Genomic DNA, 18,727 nt, shown 5'->3' with positions numbered 1-18,727 from the left:
CACGTGGAGACATGGGGACAGGTGACATTCTCACCTCCTACTGACATGGAGGGAGAGGCCAGTACCTGCCTTCTCTAGGGGCTTCTCCTCGTCTGATGCAGCTGAGCATCCCAGCCCCTCCCCAAACCTCCTCCGCTAAGCTACTGCCAGACCAGCTCTCCCGAAAGGTCGAGTCTTCTGAGAACAATGATTTAACCAAGAGAGCTGGCGGGGGGGGGGGGGCGGGCTCAGTGAGACATCTTGCACCCCAGACTCACTACAGCGACCACGCACACGATCTCATGGATCGTGCACACGGCTCCACACAGATGGCTCGGGGCTGGGCCAGAGCTGGAGGCTACCACTCCCGAATCCACTAGGGGGCGTACTTCTGACTTAACACTGGGTGTCCCAGCCTAACCTACAAATAGCCTCCACCGGCCTGGAACTAAAAGTAGGCTGATTCTAGCTGACACACCCCCGGTCGCAGTTTACCAAGGTGACAAAAGCAACAGTCACCTCTACCCTTGAGTGCTAAACCTTGCACTAACATATGGCCTCTTCACCCAAGGGGCAGTTCTGGTAACACTTACTGCAGGATGTGGACCTGGGAGGGGCGCCCGGGCTCCGAAGTTGATATTTCCTGGGTGGAAAGAGCACAGTCGGTTAGGGCTAAGTCCCGGGAAACCCGCAACACGCCTCCCTGCCCCCCACAGACCACTCAGCCTGACTGTCCAACTGTCCTGCCTGGGGCGCCATTTTTTTTCGATGTCTTCTCTTCACTTGCCCTTCTTACCCACGCAGTTAGAATCAGCCCGTTTTCTAAGGTTAAAGTTATTGGCTACATTTTGATTAATGGGACTGATCTGACAACATTTTTTATTGATCTGTAAAAGTAAGTCCTCATCCCACCTGAACCTGGGACAGGCCAAAAGGAACACGAGGCTGATTGTTGTCAACATCTGAGACACGGAGGTTCCAACATCAGGGACTCACCTGTCTGCCCGCCAATTTTCTGACACGGAACTGTAAGAACTCTTAACAGCCCATCTGCTTTATAAGAATAATGCTCCACTAGCTGAAAAAGAAGAAAGTAAGAGCCGTGCATAACGGAGGCAGGAAATGGAGAAATCCCACCTGGGGCAGCCGACTCCCCTTTCAGATCTTACGTGTGGCTCGAGGACAATAAAACGTGCTTCCTTGGGAGCTCATCCTGCTCCCTTCCCATGGCCCCTCCCCCCAGCCTCAGATTCCGGACTGAAGTCCACATGCCACCTCCCATCTGGACTTGACCTCACTCTCCCCACACCCTTGCATCCACCCATCCACCCACCCATCCATCCATCCACTCATCCATCCATCCATCGACCCACCCAGCCAGCCAGCCAGCCACTCATCTATCCATCCATCCATCCACCCACCCACCCACCCATCCACCCATCCACCCACCCATCCAGCCAGCCAGCCACTCATCCATCCATCCATCCATCCATCCATCCATCCACTCATCCATCCATCCATCTACCCATCCACGCAGCCAGCCAGCCACTCATCCATCCATCCATCCATCCATCCATCCACCCACCCACCCATCCAGCCACTCATCCATCCATCCATCCACCCACGCACCCAGCCAGCCAGCCACTCATCCATCCATCCATCCATCCATCCATCCATCCACCCACCCATCCACCCATCCACCCACCCATCCAGCCAGCCAGCCACTCATCCATCCATCCATCCATCCATCCATCCATCCACCCACCCATCCACCCACCCAGCCAGCCAGCCAGCGACTCATCCGTCCATCCACCCACCCACCCACCCATCCATCTATCCATCCATCCATCTACCCACCCACGCAGCCAGCCAGCCACTCATCCATCCATCCATCCATTCATCCATCCATCCATCCATCCATCCATCCATCCATCCATCCATTCATCCATCCACCCATCCAGCCACTCATCCATCCACCCATCCACCCACCCACCCAGCCAGCCAGCCACTCATCCAACCATCCATCCATCCATCCATCCATCCACCCACCCATCCATCCACCCATCCACCCACCCATCCACCCACCCACCCACTCATCCACCCACCCATCCATCCACTCACCCATCCACCCATCTACCCACCCATCCATCCATTCATTCACCCATCCATCCAACCATCCATTCCATCAGCCCTCCCTCCCTTCCTTTTTCAATAGCAAACTCCATTTATTTGTTTATTTCTCCTACATCCGTATGATGTTATAGAAACAAATTCAGCATGCTAGCATTTCTTCCTTTATTCAGTCATTCATGCTAAGCCCCAAGGCAGGACCAAAGGCAAACTAAGATGAATGAGGCATATTTCCTATTCCTGAAGTGCTTCCTCTCTTGATGGAGAGACAGGTGAAGGAATCACAATATACTATTAGTCATCGGTTAATGCTGTACAAGGGCTGTGGGCAAAGGCTTTGGAGGTACCAAGTCATTCAGCCCAAAAGTTTCAGGGAGAAGATGTCAGAGCTGGGTCATCAGGACAGGGTCTTCTAGAGAATGACCTTATGTTGACAGAATGTGGCCATCCTTGGCTAACAGCTCCCAGAAAACCATGACTCATGATGTCCAATTGGCCCATTAAAAAATTAATTAATGACAAGTAGATTTATTTGTATCTCATCAAAATTACACAATAAGAAGACAGCCTTGGTATTTCATATTTTCTTCTCTCAAACAGACATCTCTTCAGACAACCTAGAATCTTCATATCTGGTATCTGTTCCTTCTCTGTTTACTGGTACCTTTTCCAGTTAAGGACCCTGCTCTTGAATCTCCTCTCAAAACTTACTTGCTTGGGTGAATGTTTGTATCTGTAATTTTTTTTAAGTAGGCTCCATGCCCAAGGTGGGGCCTGAACTCACGACTACGAGATCAAGAGTGGTATGCTCTACCGAAGGAGCCAGTCAGGCGCCCCTGAACGAATATATTTTACCCTTCCAGGAAGCACTCTCTTTTTACGTCGTCTTTTATTGTGGTAAGATCTACCTCTAAGCAGGCGTTTCAACGAGACCAGCCCTAACACGCTTCTGAAATAGACACAGAGGCTCTGTCCGCTCCATTGGATGTAACAGCGTGTCCTCGGGCTGACAGTATCGAGGTCCCTCCAGCAGTGAGGTGCCTGTCCACCTTTCCAGTGTCATTCAAATATCTTGTGTTTTCTGACACTGTACCGACAAGGGTGCCTGGACGGTGGGCTTGCACATGAGCGTTTCCCTCCCGGGCAGGGGTCAGCAAACTTCCTCTACAAGGGGCTGGACAGAGATAGTTTAGGCTTTTTTCAGGCCACTTTCCCTGTCACACAGTCCTTTCTTAAAAGAAATCACAAAAGCACTTTGAAGTATAAAAACCACTTCTTCCATAACTATACAAAAACAGGCCAAGGGCCAGATTAGGTCCTGGTTTGTTGACTCCGTCCCCAAAGTAAGCCAGTCCAGCCGAGTGTAGCAATTCCCAACTCCCAGGGAAACAGCTCGGGGCTCCTGGGGGGGGTCCATGAACAGCGGCCCCTCACGTGGCTCTCAAGAAAAAAAAACACTGAAACCACACCTGTCAAAATGGAAGGCTGGGATGAGCCAGTGTGCTGACCTTGGCACTGTGCGTGAACTCACACAAAGGAAATGGTCATCCCGGAGAAGTCCAACGGCTCTTTGGCCGTGTCCTGGTCATGACACCGGGGCCCCCGAGCAGGCGTGCTGGAGGACAGACCCGGGGCCCTTATGTGCACACCATCCACAATTCTTGTAGGAGGTGAGAAACGCTGGTGGGAATTAATACACCAGCAACGTCCCCTACTCATCTCTGAGCTGCATTGGGCACTCGTATCTGGTAGGCTGAACGCTCTCTCAAACTGGTGCTGGTGAGTTAAAGCAGAGCCCGTGGCCACTAACGAGCCACACGGCAGACGATGCCGGTGTTACGACCGATGTGAATAAATACCCAAACGCCCAGCATTCAGAAAAGAGGTATTTCTTTTCCAGCCACAGCATTAGGAACCAGAATACATCAGGTGGTGGGTACTGTGCTTTCAAGGAATGAGAATCCTTTCTGCCGGTTTTCAAACAGATGGATTTTGAGTGGAGCCCTTTCCTGCTATCGGCACCGGTGAGGTTTGGGGTGTGGGCACGTGGACACAGCCCTCATTGCGTTCCTCACCCACGAAAGCTCCGTGTGGTGGCCACTCGGGCCAGCAGAGTCCCTGGGGTTTCTCTGCTGCTGGACCCAGGAGATTACAGGTGTCTGGATGAAGTGATGTGTGCAGCACGGCCACGGCCATGACCAGGGCCGATTCCCTGCTCCTTGGTCCCTGTGTGTCTCCTGAATTATGAGCCATGTTGGGGTTTACTAGAGGTTGGGTGAAAAAGAATCCCTTTTCAGACCAGAGCTGAAAAATCCTGAATCACCCAGGGAGCGCTGCCCTTTCTGAGTCTCCTTCGTTTCCAGAGCTTCCTTCTGCAGCGAGCAAGCACCCGATGCTTTATATAGAGTGAGAAGTGCTCCCAGTCCCCAAGGCATGGCCTCCTGTTCACCTCTGAGCACAGCTCTCCGGGGTGGCCGGCGGGGGTGGGGGGGCCCTTCGTGGTGCCCAGAACTTCTGGATTCTGGAGCCTCATGCACCTGACATCCCCACCTCTGGCCCGGGCTTCCGGGCACCTGAGGGTTGAAAGGAGCCCCTACGGGGACCCAGGTGGGCTTTCTCCCTCGTGAGGACGGCCCGTACCTGCCAGAGCGTGTCGAACTTCTTCCCGTCGGGGATGGAGAGCTTCCCCGTTTTGTCCTTATCGATGCGGTAGTGCAGTACCTTCCCCTCGTGCAGCAGGCACAGGGCGTAAGACCCGTTGTCGTTCCTGTCCCGGATCCTGCAAGACAGGAGGCTGCGCGTCAAACCCACACCTGTCCCATGTGCCGCCCGCAGTGCCCGACCTGGGCTCCGGGGCTTGGCCCCCGCGCACAGAGAGGCCCGGCCGGACCCTTGGGTGGGCAGCAGGGGGAGCCCAGGTTCTGTGGGCGAGTCTCCGTCCACCTGGGGGAGCCGCCCAGGCAGGCCACCAGCACAGGGCACCCACGGCACAGGGAGAGTCTCTGCGCTGGCCTCTCTTCCCCGAGGTCTGCGTCTGGGGCACAGTCCCAGAAGCCGCAGCACCGCCGGCCGGCCCGGCCCCGGGTGCAGCGTGGACGTGCCTGGGAAGCATCTCACGTCGGAAACTTCCCGACCACAGATGGAGGGGGCGAGGACCCCCTCTTCCCAGGGCCTTTGGGGCCCTGGCATTTTCCACAATGAGGAAACTAAGCCCCCAAAACGTTTCGCAGCGTGCCCCAGGGCACCGTATTTTGGGAAGAGCTCAAGTGACTGTGCCAGGCTGCGTGGGATTTCCGTGCTTTGGGAAAATTTCGGAAGCCTCCTTCCGGTTGCAAGAGGTCACGCCCCCGAGACGGGCGTTGGAAACACGTGTGGTCGCCCTCTCCCGCCTGTGGACTCATCCCCAAAGGTAAGTGGACACAGACGGCCGAGCTGTGTGCCAGGTGGGGCTGGACGTTTGCTCTAAGAATACATTTCTCACGGAGTGACACTTGGTTGTGCATGTTGGCCGGGCGGCCTCCACACCCCGCTGCTCCGGGCAGCTGGTGCGGGTTCAGGGACACACCCAGACCCCCCCTTCTGAAACCTTCTGCACCTTCAGAACAGCTCCTTCCTCCCAACCCAGCCACGCCACCAGCACCCCAGGCGTGAACCTGTCTTCACAGCCCCGCGGCCGGCTAAGGCCTGTTCGTCATTGTCAAAACAAAACACAACCACACAGAAGGGGTAAGACCTATTTTCATACGGGAGGAGAACGGAGTCTTCTTTATAAGAAGCTCTTTTATAATGTGGAATGCGGGACTGCTCATATTTCACTCCATAAGCACCCGCGGCCAACAAAAAGGGTGGTTTGGAGGGATGAAGAACTCGGTGAAATGAACCCTGAGCGTGAGAAATTGACACATGCGCAGACCAAAGGGGACCGCGGGAGGACAATGTCCATGGGCTGTTCCAAAAGAGCACTGTCCTTGACTTACAGCCTTTTAGAGCTTTGACCTCAGGGTCCTGGAAGCAAGAAAAGGGATCCAAGCTCTGGTTTTCTGAATTCGTGCCTAAATTCCAGCACTCCATCTTGCCCGATGCCCGGATTGAAATTTTCTTGTTAAAATTGAGACGGGGGATGGCAGATCGCCCAGGGGGGATGCTGGGACCAGAATGATCCGGGAAACGCAGAGGAAGACCACGGTGGAAACACCCCTGGGCACCCTTCAGACTGGCCAAAATGAGAAAGGCTGATGATACCAAGTGCTGCCTAAGAACAGGGTAGCAGGTGCCCTCCATGCTGCTGGGTGGAGTATGATTCTGATCATCTACTTTCGGGAGACAGCTTGGAACTCTCTATGGATCTCAAACCTGTTCAGCCCTTGGGAGGCAGAAATCCACACTCCTAGGTAAAAAAAAAAACTGATGCCCCCTGTGCCCGGAAAGTATGCGGGTGCGTTTACAGCAGCTTTATCTGTGATTGTCCCAAACCGTAAACGACCTAAATACAGGTCCACTGACTGCAGACAGAATGAGCGCGTAAACTCTGGGGTGTTCGCACGACGCGACATCGCAGAACAATCCGACGGCCGAATGGCAGTGACACAGACCACAGGGGACTCCCAGGAGCATAAAACACACGCCACGATTCCATGTGCACGGGTTCCCAAACAGCAAGAGCAGATGGTTTGTTTGGAGGTGCACACCTAGATCCGAGGTGATAAAACTGAAGAAGAAGAAGAAAAAAAATTGAGGGTACGTCGGACACCAGAATCCAGGAAGTGGTGTCCTCGAGCTGTGAGCGGGGCGGGCCCCCCGCCACACTGGTTTTCCTTCTCTCGCCTGGCGGTGTTTGCTTTGTGAGTATTCACGGATCTGCACCTCGACACGGCGACGCACTCATTCGTGTGTTTTCTGTTTCGTGAGAAAAACAGTATAAAGAGAGATCTGGCGCAAGGAGGAGATACGGCGGGTCTTGCTTTTGGACGAGGGATTTCTGCAAAAGCACACACCTCCTTCGGCCCCCTCCCACCCCCTATCGGCACCCCCCCCCCCACCCCCAGCCCCAGGGCACGGGTCCTGAAGCAGAGTCCCTCTGTCCCGGAGCTCCAGCCAGGCAGCCTGTGGCCAGCTCACGGGGACCCCGGCAGCGACAGCCAGCCGGGCAGCAGACAAGCTGCTTGACAGGGCCCCCCCCCCCCCATGGCAGCTGGCAGGAAGCGAGGGCAGAGAAGGAAACCCACAGGCCCAACTTCTGTAGGTGGCGAGGACCAGAGGCCCGGTGACGCTAACGGCCGGCAGCTGTGAGGTATCTGCTGGCTTCAGGCAGATCCTGGGCTGGGCTATTTTTAATCTAACACACGCGGAAAACTGGTTTGGAAGCCGGAGCGGCCCCTCCTGCTCCCCCAGAAAGCTCCCTCTGCCCCAGCACCCCCACCAGGTTTGTGGCACTGACCCCTCCCCCGCAAAGAGGGGGAGCAAAGGCTCAGCTCCCTGCTCCTCTCCTGCGCTAGGGGCCAGCCAGCCTCAGGCACGTTCGCGGAAGCCCCAGAATGTCTCTTCCCCTGTGGGTCTCTTGGAAGAAGCAAGCCGACAACACATTCGTGTTTTGCTGTCACGGTGCTGTGAACTGCAGCCGGGCCGCAAAGCTATCGCACGGTGACTCTCCTTGGTCGGAGGGCAGCAGAGGGCAGGAGAGCCCCCCGCCTCCCAGGCTGCGTGTCTCAGGCTCTGGGCTGGGCTGGCCTTGCCCCTCCCAGATGCCGAAGCCCTTGGCCCGGGAGGGGTGGCGGGGGGTGGGGGGTGGGGTGGAGGCCTGGAGCAGCTGCCCCCTTGTCCACCCTCCGACGCCTCCTAGATCGGAGAGGATGTGTGCTGGCAATGCCCAGGCAGTGGCAGGGAGGGGAGGACCACCCCCCTCTCTGCCACCCAGGTCCTGACACGTTGTGCCATGTCTGCGGCAGACAGAACAGGACAGCAGGGCACAGCCTCCTGCGTGGCCACAGAGCCACAGAGCGTGGCTGGCTGGAGGGGAGGAGGGCCGGGGTGGCCTTGTGTACCTGACGATGGCCGTGGCTGGGGCGGGCTGTCCGGACGGACGGGGAGGGCTCGCCCCTCCCGTCCAGGGTAGTGATGTGCTGGGCGGGACCTCGGGCCAACCGTCCACGGAAGAGGAGAGCTGGAGGGCTGGCGCCCTCCCGGTCCGCAAGAGACGCACGGAAATGCACCTTCCGGGCACCGTCGCCTTGCATCATAGCGAAAGGAGGCACATGTACGCTCCCTGCAAAGCAGGACCGGCACGGAACGCGGGTCCGCATCTGACGCCTCCGTCTCTCCCCCGGCCCGTGGAACCGGGTCATGCCCCTCCTCTCAGCTTCACGGGCACCTTGGTCGGATCAACGGGCTGCTACCGCCATCAGCCCGCAGCCCCTTGAACATTTACTTTAGACAGGCCGTGCCGCGACGCTGACCCGGACCCACAGAGCCACACGTGTCAAACAACGTGGTGTCCCTTGACCGCTGACGGGGGCACCGGACGGTCACTGCAGCACGTGGGGCTGGGGCCAGCCACACCCGATCTCACTCATCAGCGGACAAGGGCAAGGGCTTTCCTAAACCCACACCCTGCTTTTCAGACTTAAGTATATAACAAGAAGGGAGTTGCAGCTTGAGCTGGGGAAAGGGGGCAGTAAATACGAAGAGTGACACAAAAAATGTGGGTTTGGCGTAAGGGCAAATACGAGTATGGCCCTGCCGCGGACAGGGCAGCGGGGCCGCCGGACGCGAAGAAGAGATCCTCCCAGGCTCTGGGAGACAGCAGTCCCGACACAGGAGGCTCAGGATTCCCACAGGTGCACGGCGATCAAACTGAGCTCGAAAAGGTCACGAAGACATAAGGAAACATGAGTTAGGAGATCGAGGGCAGGGAGGGAAGGAGAGCGGAGGACACAGAGGTTTGAACCCTTAAGGACTTTCACATTGGAGTCACCGATCACTGGAAGGTTGAGCTCCCTGTGTACGAAGTGTTCAAGGAAACAAGAGGGGAAATCGTGGGGCGCCCCGGGGGGCTCGGTCCGTTGCGCGTCCCATTCTTGATTTCAGCTCAGGTAATGATCTCAGGGTTGTGAGACTGAGTCCTGCCTCAGGCTCGGCACTGACGGTGGAGCCTGCTTGAGATTCTCTCTCTCTCTCCCTCTTGCCCCTCCCACTCTCTCTCTCTTTCTCTCTCTCCCTCTCTCTCTAAAAATAAAGAATAAAAAAGAATTGCAAATATGGCCAAGCAATAAAATACTCTACACATGCCCAGGAATGTTAGAGAAACCACCACCACAACAAAGAGAACTACTAGAAATTAAAAAAAAAAAAAAATGTCATTGGTGGGGGGATAAATAAACAGTGGTTCAGTTTAAAAGCAGATTAGACACATGAAGTGCCATTTAGTGAACTGGAAGGACGGACACAAAGACATTACACAGGCCAACACACGGAGAGAAGACGACAGAACGTGAGAAACGATACACAGGATGAATCCAGAAGGTCTATGAGATGTTTAACAGGAGCCTCTGAAGGAATGAATGCTAAGAAAGAAAGAGGGTAGCAGTTGAGGAAAAACTGGCTGAATATTTTCCAGAACTGATGGAAGAAAAGACTCCATGGTTGTAGGGAGCAGACACATGGCGACCACCTAGGCTTAACTCCGTGCACGGTACCTTGTTCGTCTCCGTAACAACTCAGACAAAACATCAGTTTCCTTCCCCGTTGTGTCATTGAGCAATCTGAGGCCAGAGAGGCAAATTAAATCACATTTGTTCCTTGTTCACAGGGAATACAAGCGTGCATCCTTATAAGCCATCTCAGTGTCTCTGACGAACGTGCCATATTGTGACTGTATATTTCTTGAATGGCAACGAGTCGTAATTGCATTGAAAAGCATCACTAATGGGGCATCCGGTGGCTCAGTCGGTTAAACGTCCAGCTTTGGCTCAGGTCATGATCTCGCGGTTCATGGGTTCGAGCTGACAGCTCGGAGCCTGGATCCTGCTTGGGATTCTGTGTCTCCCTCCCTTCCTGCCCCTGCCCTGCTCGTGCTCTGTCTCTCTCTCTCTCTCAAAAATAAATAAACATTAAAAAAAATGTAAAAAAACAATAAAAGCATCACTGATTCCTATTTCCAAAGCGAGGCCTCCACCTCGCTGGGAGACTGCACAGCACTGGTCAAGGTATCATCTAATATTCAAGGGCGACAGGCCCGCCATCTGGTATCCCCAAGCTTGGGTCCGTACTAGACAAAGGCCACTCAGCTCTGAGCGGCACACCCGATTCTGGCCGGACGCAAGTCTCTTCTTCAGACGGCCACTGTCACTGAACCTCCTCGTCCCCAGTTGTGCACAGAATGCGGTGAGCCTTCGCTGGACCCTCTATGCACGTTGCTGACTGCTTTCTCTGCAGGGACTCCCACAGAGCCGTGAACGTGAGAGGCACGAGGGGGCGTGCGCGTGTGCCTAAGGGGGGGACAAGCAGGATGGGAAGGGTGTGATGGGAGGATATGGGGGGGAGGGAAGGGAAGGGAGAAAATAACGGAAGCATCACACTCTGCCTGGAAGTCGCTGGTAACATGAGGATGATTCTGAGTAAACTGTGTGTTTCTCCTCGGAGGGGACAGCGGAGGACTGTCAGGGGCCACCTGAATTTCAGATGCGAGGCACTTAGGGGGATCAGTGGTTCTGAGGGGGCTGGAAAGGGCAAGCCACACCTCTACTCTGCACCTGCTCAGAGGCCCCCCTTTGGATCAGGAGGGGCTCCTTGTCTGTCACTCCAGTCTCTGCTCTGGGCCAGGCCACGCCCAGGTCACAGTGCTGAGACTCTGCAGTTTTTTCCCTTTCTGCCCTAACTCCCTTCTCCTCACTGTTCAGGGCACTTTTCAATGTCCCTTTCCCCAGGAGGACGGGGCTCGCTGAGACCCTGCTGTGAGCGCTGCACCCGTGATGATGGGGGCGGGCCATCCCTGCACTGATGGCGTTCAGAACAGGTGTGACTGAGGGGCAATGGACAGGTGCACAGAAATAAAATAAAGAACATACTGGGTGTCAGCAGCGCCATTCGGTTACACGGGGCGACCGTGACTGGTGGAGCCCCACACCCTTTGCGGCATGTCCGTCTTTCTCAGTGTGACATCTTCGGAGGTCGTGGCGAGGGCAGGGCCGGAATCAGTTTTGTTGGTCAGTCTCCATGGCCCCTGTCACAGTGCCTGGCACGTACCTGGCGGAATGCAGGAACATTCTGGTGCAAGGATGACAATTTCCGTAGCTTCTTTCTGAACAGCATGCTTCTAAATGCAGTGGTGATTTCCTGGCTTGTTGAGTCCCCTGACAAATCTGAAATATTACTTGTTCTTTGTAACATTAATTCAACTATTTAGGGAGCCACCATCTGTGCGTTTTATTTATTTAAAGATTTTTTTCAGTGTTTATTTTTGAGACAGAGAGAGAGAGACAGAGTGGGAGCAGGGGAGGGGCAGAGAGAGAGGGAGACACAGAATCCGAAGCAGGTTCCAGGCTCCGAACCGTCAGCCCAGAGCCCCACAGGGGGTCAAACCCATGAACTGTGAGATCATGACCTGAGCTGAAGCCGGATGCCCAACCGACTGAGCCACCCAGGCGCCCCTCATCTGTGTATTTTAAAGGTCGCCTTGAAGTTGCTCTCGGCTCTGTAAGAACTAAAAGGACTTTAAGCCACAAATCATCAAATATTTACCCGCCTACTAAACACAAGGAAAGCGAGAATTCTACTTTTCTCCTTTTGCAGGAAATGGAACTTTTGGAGTGTTTTCTTTCTAAGATACTTTACGTGATGAAATGCAGGGCGTCGCACATTACATTTGGGCCCCTGTGATGTGTACTCGGGGGACGCGTGCGGGTGCCCGGGCTCCATGCTGCCTGGACCACGAGCTGGGGCCCATCCAGCCCAAGCAGGGCCCAGCAATGTGACCGCACAGCCTCAGGGTTTTGTACGATGTATAAATGATACTTAACCATGACCAGAGAAGAGCACTCTTCCTCCATTCCAATGTCCTTTCCCAAAGTCGACAATGATCCCGAAAATGTGCGTGCCTTACTAATAACGAGTTGTAAACCCAGAGGAAGGACTGCGTTTTTTCTTTTTTCCACATGTGGGAAATAATATTACTAAACTATTGTCCACGGAGGAGGCGATCAAGCATTGCACAGTTGGAAAAATGTAGAAAATAAAAGGCACTATTGAGATGTGTCAGGCAGTTGAGTAAAAAGTTACGTTACGGTTTTCTAAGTTTTGTATGTTTACCGTATTTCCCTCTTTGAAAAGTGTAATTTATTGCAATTTTTTTCTTATTCTAAAAATAGATTTTGTATTTTTTTTAAACAAGGATCTCCAGGGGCGCCTGGGTGGCTCAGTTGGTTAAGCGTCTGACTTTGGCTCAGGTCATGATCTCGCGTTCGTGAGTTCGAGTCCCGCGTCGGGCTCTGCGCTGACAGCTCGGAGCCTGGAGCCTGCTTCGGATTCTGTGTCTCCCTCTGTCTCTGCCCCTCCCTGACTCATGCTCTGTCTCTCTCTGTCTCTCACCAATAAATAAACATTAAAAAAAAAAACTCAAAAAAAAAAATAAAAAGAAAAGAAGATCTTCGAACCGTATACGCTTTGGACCCCACCAATCCTGGGTCCTTCCTTTGGGGGAAGGGGGGACACAAATTTTGCAAAAGAAGTTTTGTTTACCTTTTCGAACAAATTCATTTTTCAGGGAGACCTGGGCTATGACTAATTACTCAAAACGGCAAACCTTGTCGTCATGTGAGGTTTCAGAGATCCAAGGGGCTGCACCCTCGCAAAGCCCTTGGGCCCTGGTGTCCCCAGAAGGCAGAGCCCTGACCCCCAACCCGCAGGACCGTGGCTGGGTGCTCACATGGCCTTGCCCTTATGTGTGCATGCACAGAGAACTCCAGTCTCCTTTTCCTAAAAGGGCACCAATCCCATCATGGTCCACCCTCGAGACCCGCGTGGTCCCGGGTAGGCTGTGTGGACAGGACACAGGACAGGGGAAAGGCTGACCTTTCCCGTGGACGCGCCCTGGAGCCATGCCTTGCACGGAGAGCGCGGGGTTAGGACGCAGCTGCTGGTGGTGGGGTCCCTGGACTCTCAGCCCAGAGCCATCAGGACCCTGGAGCCTGGCTCTCAACTCCCACTCGCCTGACCACCTGGGGTAGGCTCCCTCGTGCCTCAGTCCCCCTTTGAAAACCAAGGACTTACACTCATGGCAGTGAGGTCCCTTCTGGCTCAAGTATTCCACCCCCACAAATGGACTTCCCACTGTCATTCGTGAGGAGAGAAAACTGGATCTCAGTTGGCCAGTGTCCCCCAGATACGGCCTCTCTTGGTGGTTAGCAGTTCCCAAGATTTAACTTCTGCATCTTAAACCGTCATGGCAAAGATTCACGACCTCACGTAGGCCTTTTCGAAACACTTCTGCCTCTTCCTCCGTGATTTCTAGGGGTGGCACAGGGCATGTGTTTTCCCAGGAGAGGGGTCTGGCCACGTTGAACCGTCATGTAAATCGGAGGTTCTAGAATGAACTCTCTCACTTCCCCATTTGACTCTCCATGTTATTACTTAAGCCGAAACTGCAAGCATTCGGGATTTCCCACAGGTGCCCCTTGGCCCCTGCTGCCTGTGGCCGTTCAAGACTCAAAATCAGCTTGTACGCGCAGTCCCCAAGTCGCGATGGTTCCACTTGTGAGTTTTCAGCTTTACGATGGACACAGAGTGACAGTAATCCGGTAGAAACCATACTTCGGAGTTTGAAGGTGCGTCTCTTCCCGGGCTGGGGATGTGAGGCAGGGTTCTCTCTGTGATGCTGGGGAGGGCGCCACGGCCCCCAGGCATCCACGCCGTCAAGATGGCGAACGACGCGTTCAGCACTGACAACGTTGATAGGTTCTGTGTGTCCCCTTCGGCCCAGTGCTCCGGAGACCACACCAGACTGCCAACACTTGACTATCAGATCGGCTTCGGTCGATGACTTAGCCCAACGGTATGTTCACGTTATGTGTTCTGAGTGCGCCCACGGCGGGTGAGGCCCAGCTACGGTGTCTGTTCAGTAGCGTAGGTATATTAAATGCATTTTCCACTTACTGTATTTTCCACCTACGAAGGTTTATCGGGACATAACCCCATCATAAGTAGAGGAGATCTGTATTTATTACCCTCCTACCAAGCGCTAGGCATTACACACAGCACACTGACATGCGCCAACTTATCTTAAATCAAGTTCATGATGCCCATTATTAAGAACCACAAAAATTACGTTCTGTTTCTGGATCTGAGAGCCTCTTAGACTCTTGTCAATTCCGCCAGGTGCTGCCGGGAGGTCCCAGGGAGGGCAGGCTGGCCTTGGGGTCAAAGACGGGGTCATGAAGGAAACAAGGGCCCCGAGCGAGGCCGTGCGGAGGGGGTGGGGGTGTGGGAAGCACCCGGCAGGCCGCTGACTGGAGCCAGACCGTGTCCTAGAAGGGCTGGGAACAGACCCGTGTAGGACACCAGCAATGCAGAGCCAGACGGCCAGCCCCGCGTGGGGCAAGTCCGGCAGCAAGACGAGGCCGGACAAGGAACCGTAAACATCGGGGGAACAGAAGGGTGACGGACGCGGCAGTGTCCATCCTGAAATCCCGCCTTCCGCCTCACGGAAACACGTGCCATGGTCCCCAGCGGACACAGAGGAACCGTGCTCACGAGAAGGGCACGTGCGCCCAGAAGAGACACAGAGCCCCGGCCCTGACCAGGGTGCACAGAGCACAGCACAGAGCCACGGGGCAGGGCCACGCACCAGCACCCACGTCCCTGTGTCCAACAAGCATCCACAGGGTTCCTGCGTTCAGGCACCAGAACGCAAAAGCCCTGACGTCTGGAGAATAACGAACACCGCACTTGGGTTCAAGCACACACGAACCACACAGTGTGGCCTCTGAGTGTCCGTACTCCTGCATCTCTGCACGGTCTCTTTTCTACACCCAGCCAGACGGGTCCCACCGAACCTGAGCTGAACCCGCCCTGACACCCTCCTGAAGGTGGACAGCGCCCCCCTTCTAGCGCCCGCCAGTCCTCCCAGGCCCGGCCCCGCGGCACACGTCCACCCGCCCAGGGCACCCACACGCGTGCTCTGTCCCTTTCCTTCTGCACAGCCACCTGTTCCACGGCTCGGTGCCTGTTTCTCCCACTGAGATGTGTGGCCCGGGAGGCAGACGGTGGCGTGCTCACACCTCCATCTCTAACATGCCGAGTGGCGTCGGCATTCAGTGCCTCCACAGCTACGGATTCTAGTGAATGCTGGTTCGCGGGCGGTAAGTCAACCGAAATGACTGGAAAGCAGCAGGAAAGACGTTCTATAGGAAAACCTGGACCAGGCAGGAGAAGACCCCTGGGGAAGGGACCGGCAGCTGGCTGGGCCCTCGGCTGTCCCAGGGCGGGGCCCCTCGTCTGAGCGGGCAGCAGGCCGCCGTCTCTGACCACAGCTGTTTTCCAGCGAGCCTGGGATCAGGTGCTGGACCCGCGAGGAGAGAGGCCTCGCTCACTCTTTGGATTACACCACTCGGGGCTGACTTCACGCAGGCCCAGACGTTTGTGCTGGAAATGATTCCGAAGAAGACGGTAAGAGTCCAAACCTCAGGGGGAAATGAGCTGACAGGGGCCACCCGAGGAACAAATGTCTCCCGCACACGATTTCTGCTGGAGGCTGCTACGGAGGCCGCTAAATCAGCATTCCAGCACCCGCTGCGTGCCGACCTGGGCTGCCCCGCTCTTGTTTTCAGAATCACTTTCCCAAGAAGAGTTTTGCGTTTCAGATCGGTTTTCAAATAAGAGCTATTATGGTAAAATCTGAATTAAAAATTCTTTATAGATGTATACTCAGCAAAAACACTCCTAGTTCTAGGAACAGTTAAAAGCCAGCTGGGTGTGAGTGAGTGCACGTGCCTGACCACGGGGCCAAGTGCCATCTATAAGGGTCCAAGGTGAGACCGAATGACTGTCCCCTGAGGCACCTGCTTAGCACCTGCGCAGTGACAAACAGGTGGGCACGTCCCCGGCCACAGCTCCTCTGGGAATAAGGCCGACACCTGCCCAAGACAGCGCGGTGCTGTCCTTGACCCCTGCCCCTGCCCCAAGGTGGCCTGAGTCTCCAGGATCCCGAGGACTGAGGCCCATCGGTCGCTAAGGTTAACAAGAAACCGTTCAAACTCCCGGCAAATTCCCTTCGATTATCTGCCTCAGTGGTGCCATGTAGTTCCAAGGAGAGAGAAGTCAAGTCTGAGACCTTGGGGCACTGAGTGAACAAACACGGTGTTTTTATTTCAGATGGACGCCCACGATCGTCACGCGCCCTATCCTGGCACGTAAAGTAAGCTCTGTGGCTGATACCATTTCTCTAACTCACGTACCCCCGTGCCCGAGAAGAGTGTTCACTTTGGGCTCGGACTGGGTGACAAATGCTGGGTCACGAGCGGCATCTCTGTCTGGGAACGTCTTCGCGGCGGGCCGCGTGGGTGGTGCCCTGTGACGGTGTGTGAGCCCTCCCCGGGGCCACGTGGGCTCCAGGAAGGGGGAAGCCAAGTCACCCCAACAGTCCAAGCGGGCCCGTCGGTAGGAGGTGACGGGGAAGAAGACCGTACTTACAAAAATTTCCCATTTGTCTTGGATCCGATCAGGACAATCTGCTCCGATTCGACCCGTGAGATTTTGCCGTGGAACCAGGGCATTTTCTCGTGGGCTGTGGTGGCGATCAGCTTCTCCAGCTGTGGTTTCTGGCTGATAATGGCCTGCTCCAGAGCCTGGCCCTGCCACGAGGAAAAGGGGGCAGAGAGGTACTGAGTAAAAACATGCAAGAGTGTCAGAGATCATTTCCGATCCGTCTTCAGTTCTGACGTGGTCATTCGTTCATTCACCACATAAAACCAGTAAGATCCTTGTATAGGATTTAAATACCTTCAAGCATGTAAGTGACAGCGCAGATTTTAGAGGCTGGCCTTTCAAAGCCGGATGGGGCTTCAGAAACCGTCCGGCATCATCCGTGAGGTGCAGAGGACAGGCCTCCTGCCCTCCATGGATCGCAGCCCAGCGCTGACCCTGTGGTTCTGCGTCACAGCCCGGCCCTGCCCGACACCTCAGAAGCCCTGGGATGTGAACCACAAGGGAGACGTGGTTTTCCTGTCTCCTCTGAGCTCTCACTCTCTGTCTGTACCTGCAGGACATGTGGCCACAGGGCGTGGAGGACCCACAGGGCGTGGGACCATGACAACAGTGGAAAACAAAAACGGGGGGGGGGGGGGCGACGGCTGGGTGGGTTCCCTTCCCCACCGTGCTCAGCGGGCGGGGAGAGGTATTCTCCGCAGCCGTAAACGAAGACCCCAGCGTGGATTATTGGAAGTTAGAAAGAAGGCCAGAAGAAGTAAAAATAACAGTATAATGAACCCAGGGGCACCCGGGTGGCTCAGTCGATTAAGCGTCTGCCTTGGGCTCAGGTCGGGATCTCGCAGTCTGTGAGTTCGAGCCCCGAGCGGGGCTCTGTGCTGATAGCTCGGAGCCTAGAGCCTACTTCCGATTCTGTGTCTCCCTCTCTCTCTCTCTCTCTTTGCCCCTCCCCTGCTCACACTCTCTCTCTCAAAAATAAATAAACATTAAAAAAATAAAAAAATATATATAATGAACCCAAACTAGGGGGTGGAAGGGAGGCGGGAAGATAGGCGGGAGCTGAGATGCAAAGTGGGTCAGACTGCACAGATGGCCTGAGATGCAGCAGCTCTGCATGACAGGGTGCATCCCACAGCGGCGTCCCAAACACCGCCAGTCGAGGTCTGGGCGCAGGAAGAAGGCGGCCCGAAAGGGTACCGGCTGCGTGAGTCCCCTCACAGGTGATATTCTGGAAAAGGCTACACTGTGGGACAGATGGCTGGTGGGGGGCTGCTGGGGCCGGCCGGGGGGGGGGCAGCAGACCCTGATTGGGGTGGGACCCACACGGTGCGGGGTGTTGGTCAAAACCCTAGAAATGTACGTCTGACAAGGTTCGTGTTATTGTGCCTGAGTGACCAGTCCACAGATCTGCTGCATCTGACTTTGCAAAAAAAAAAGTAAATCAGATGGCCTGGGGCACGTCCACTCCACGCTCATGACAACGACCGCACACAGAGTACCGCTCCCTGCGTGCAAGGCGACTTCGGTGCAGGTTGTATTCAAGGGCAGAAAGCAGTCACTGCACACGACCCTCAGAAAGGCTGTGCCGCACACGTCCGTGTGCAGGGGACGGCACCCCCAGTGCAGGATGCGCACATCCGGGGAACGAGAGAGAAAGGGCCGAACGCACGGGCCGAGCAGGAGACCGTCAACCAGCCTGGTGGCTCCTGACATCGGGTGCTGTTGACAGTGAGGCTGGGACCCGGCGGTCCCAGCCCCTGGGGCCTTTCCGGATGACAACTTGCCGATATGTGTGAATTGAACACATGCACCCTTCCCTGCGGCCACACCAACAAGCTCAGGGTCACCCGCCTAGAGGCTGAGACAGATGGGCAGGGGGACGTCACTGGCGGATTACGTGCCCGTCCCCAGGGCACCGGGGATG

At 55.3% G+C, this 18,727-nt stretch overlaps 1 protein-coding gene across 2 annotated transcripts in view; it reads right to left on the bottom strand.

The window, feature by feature from the left end:
- The window catches only part of SYK (spleen associated tyrosine kinase), an 84,936-nt gene that overhangs the window by 31,318 nt on the left and 34,891 nt on the right, over positions 1-18,727 (bottom strand). For both annotated transcript variants that reach the window (XM_023243250.2, XM_023243249.2), the window contains exons 3-6: positions 16,789-16,949; positions 4,750-4,888; positions 976-1,057; positions 573-622 (exon numbers count right to left, since the gene is read on the bottom strand). In XM_023243250.2, coding sequence (XP_023099018.1) covers positions 573-622; positions 976-1,057; positions 4,750-4,888; positions 16,789-16,949 — 432 coding nt within the window. The remainder of the gene's footprint in view (positions 1-572; positions 623-975; positions 1,058-4,749; positions 4,889-16,788; positions 16,950-18,727) is intronic.

Source organism: Felis catus, chromosome D4 (assembly GCF_018350175.1).
Source record: "Felis catus isolate Fca126 chromosome D4, F.catus_Fca126_mat1.0, whole genome shotgun sequence".
Taxonomy (NCBI): domain Eukaryota; kingdom Metazoa; phylum Chordata; class Mammalia; order Carnivora; family Felidae; genus Felis; species Felis catus.
This window is presented reverse-complemented; position numbering and strand designations above follow the sequence as displayed.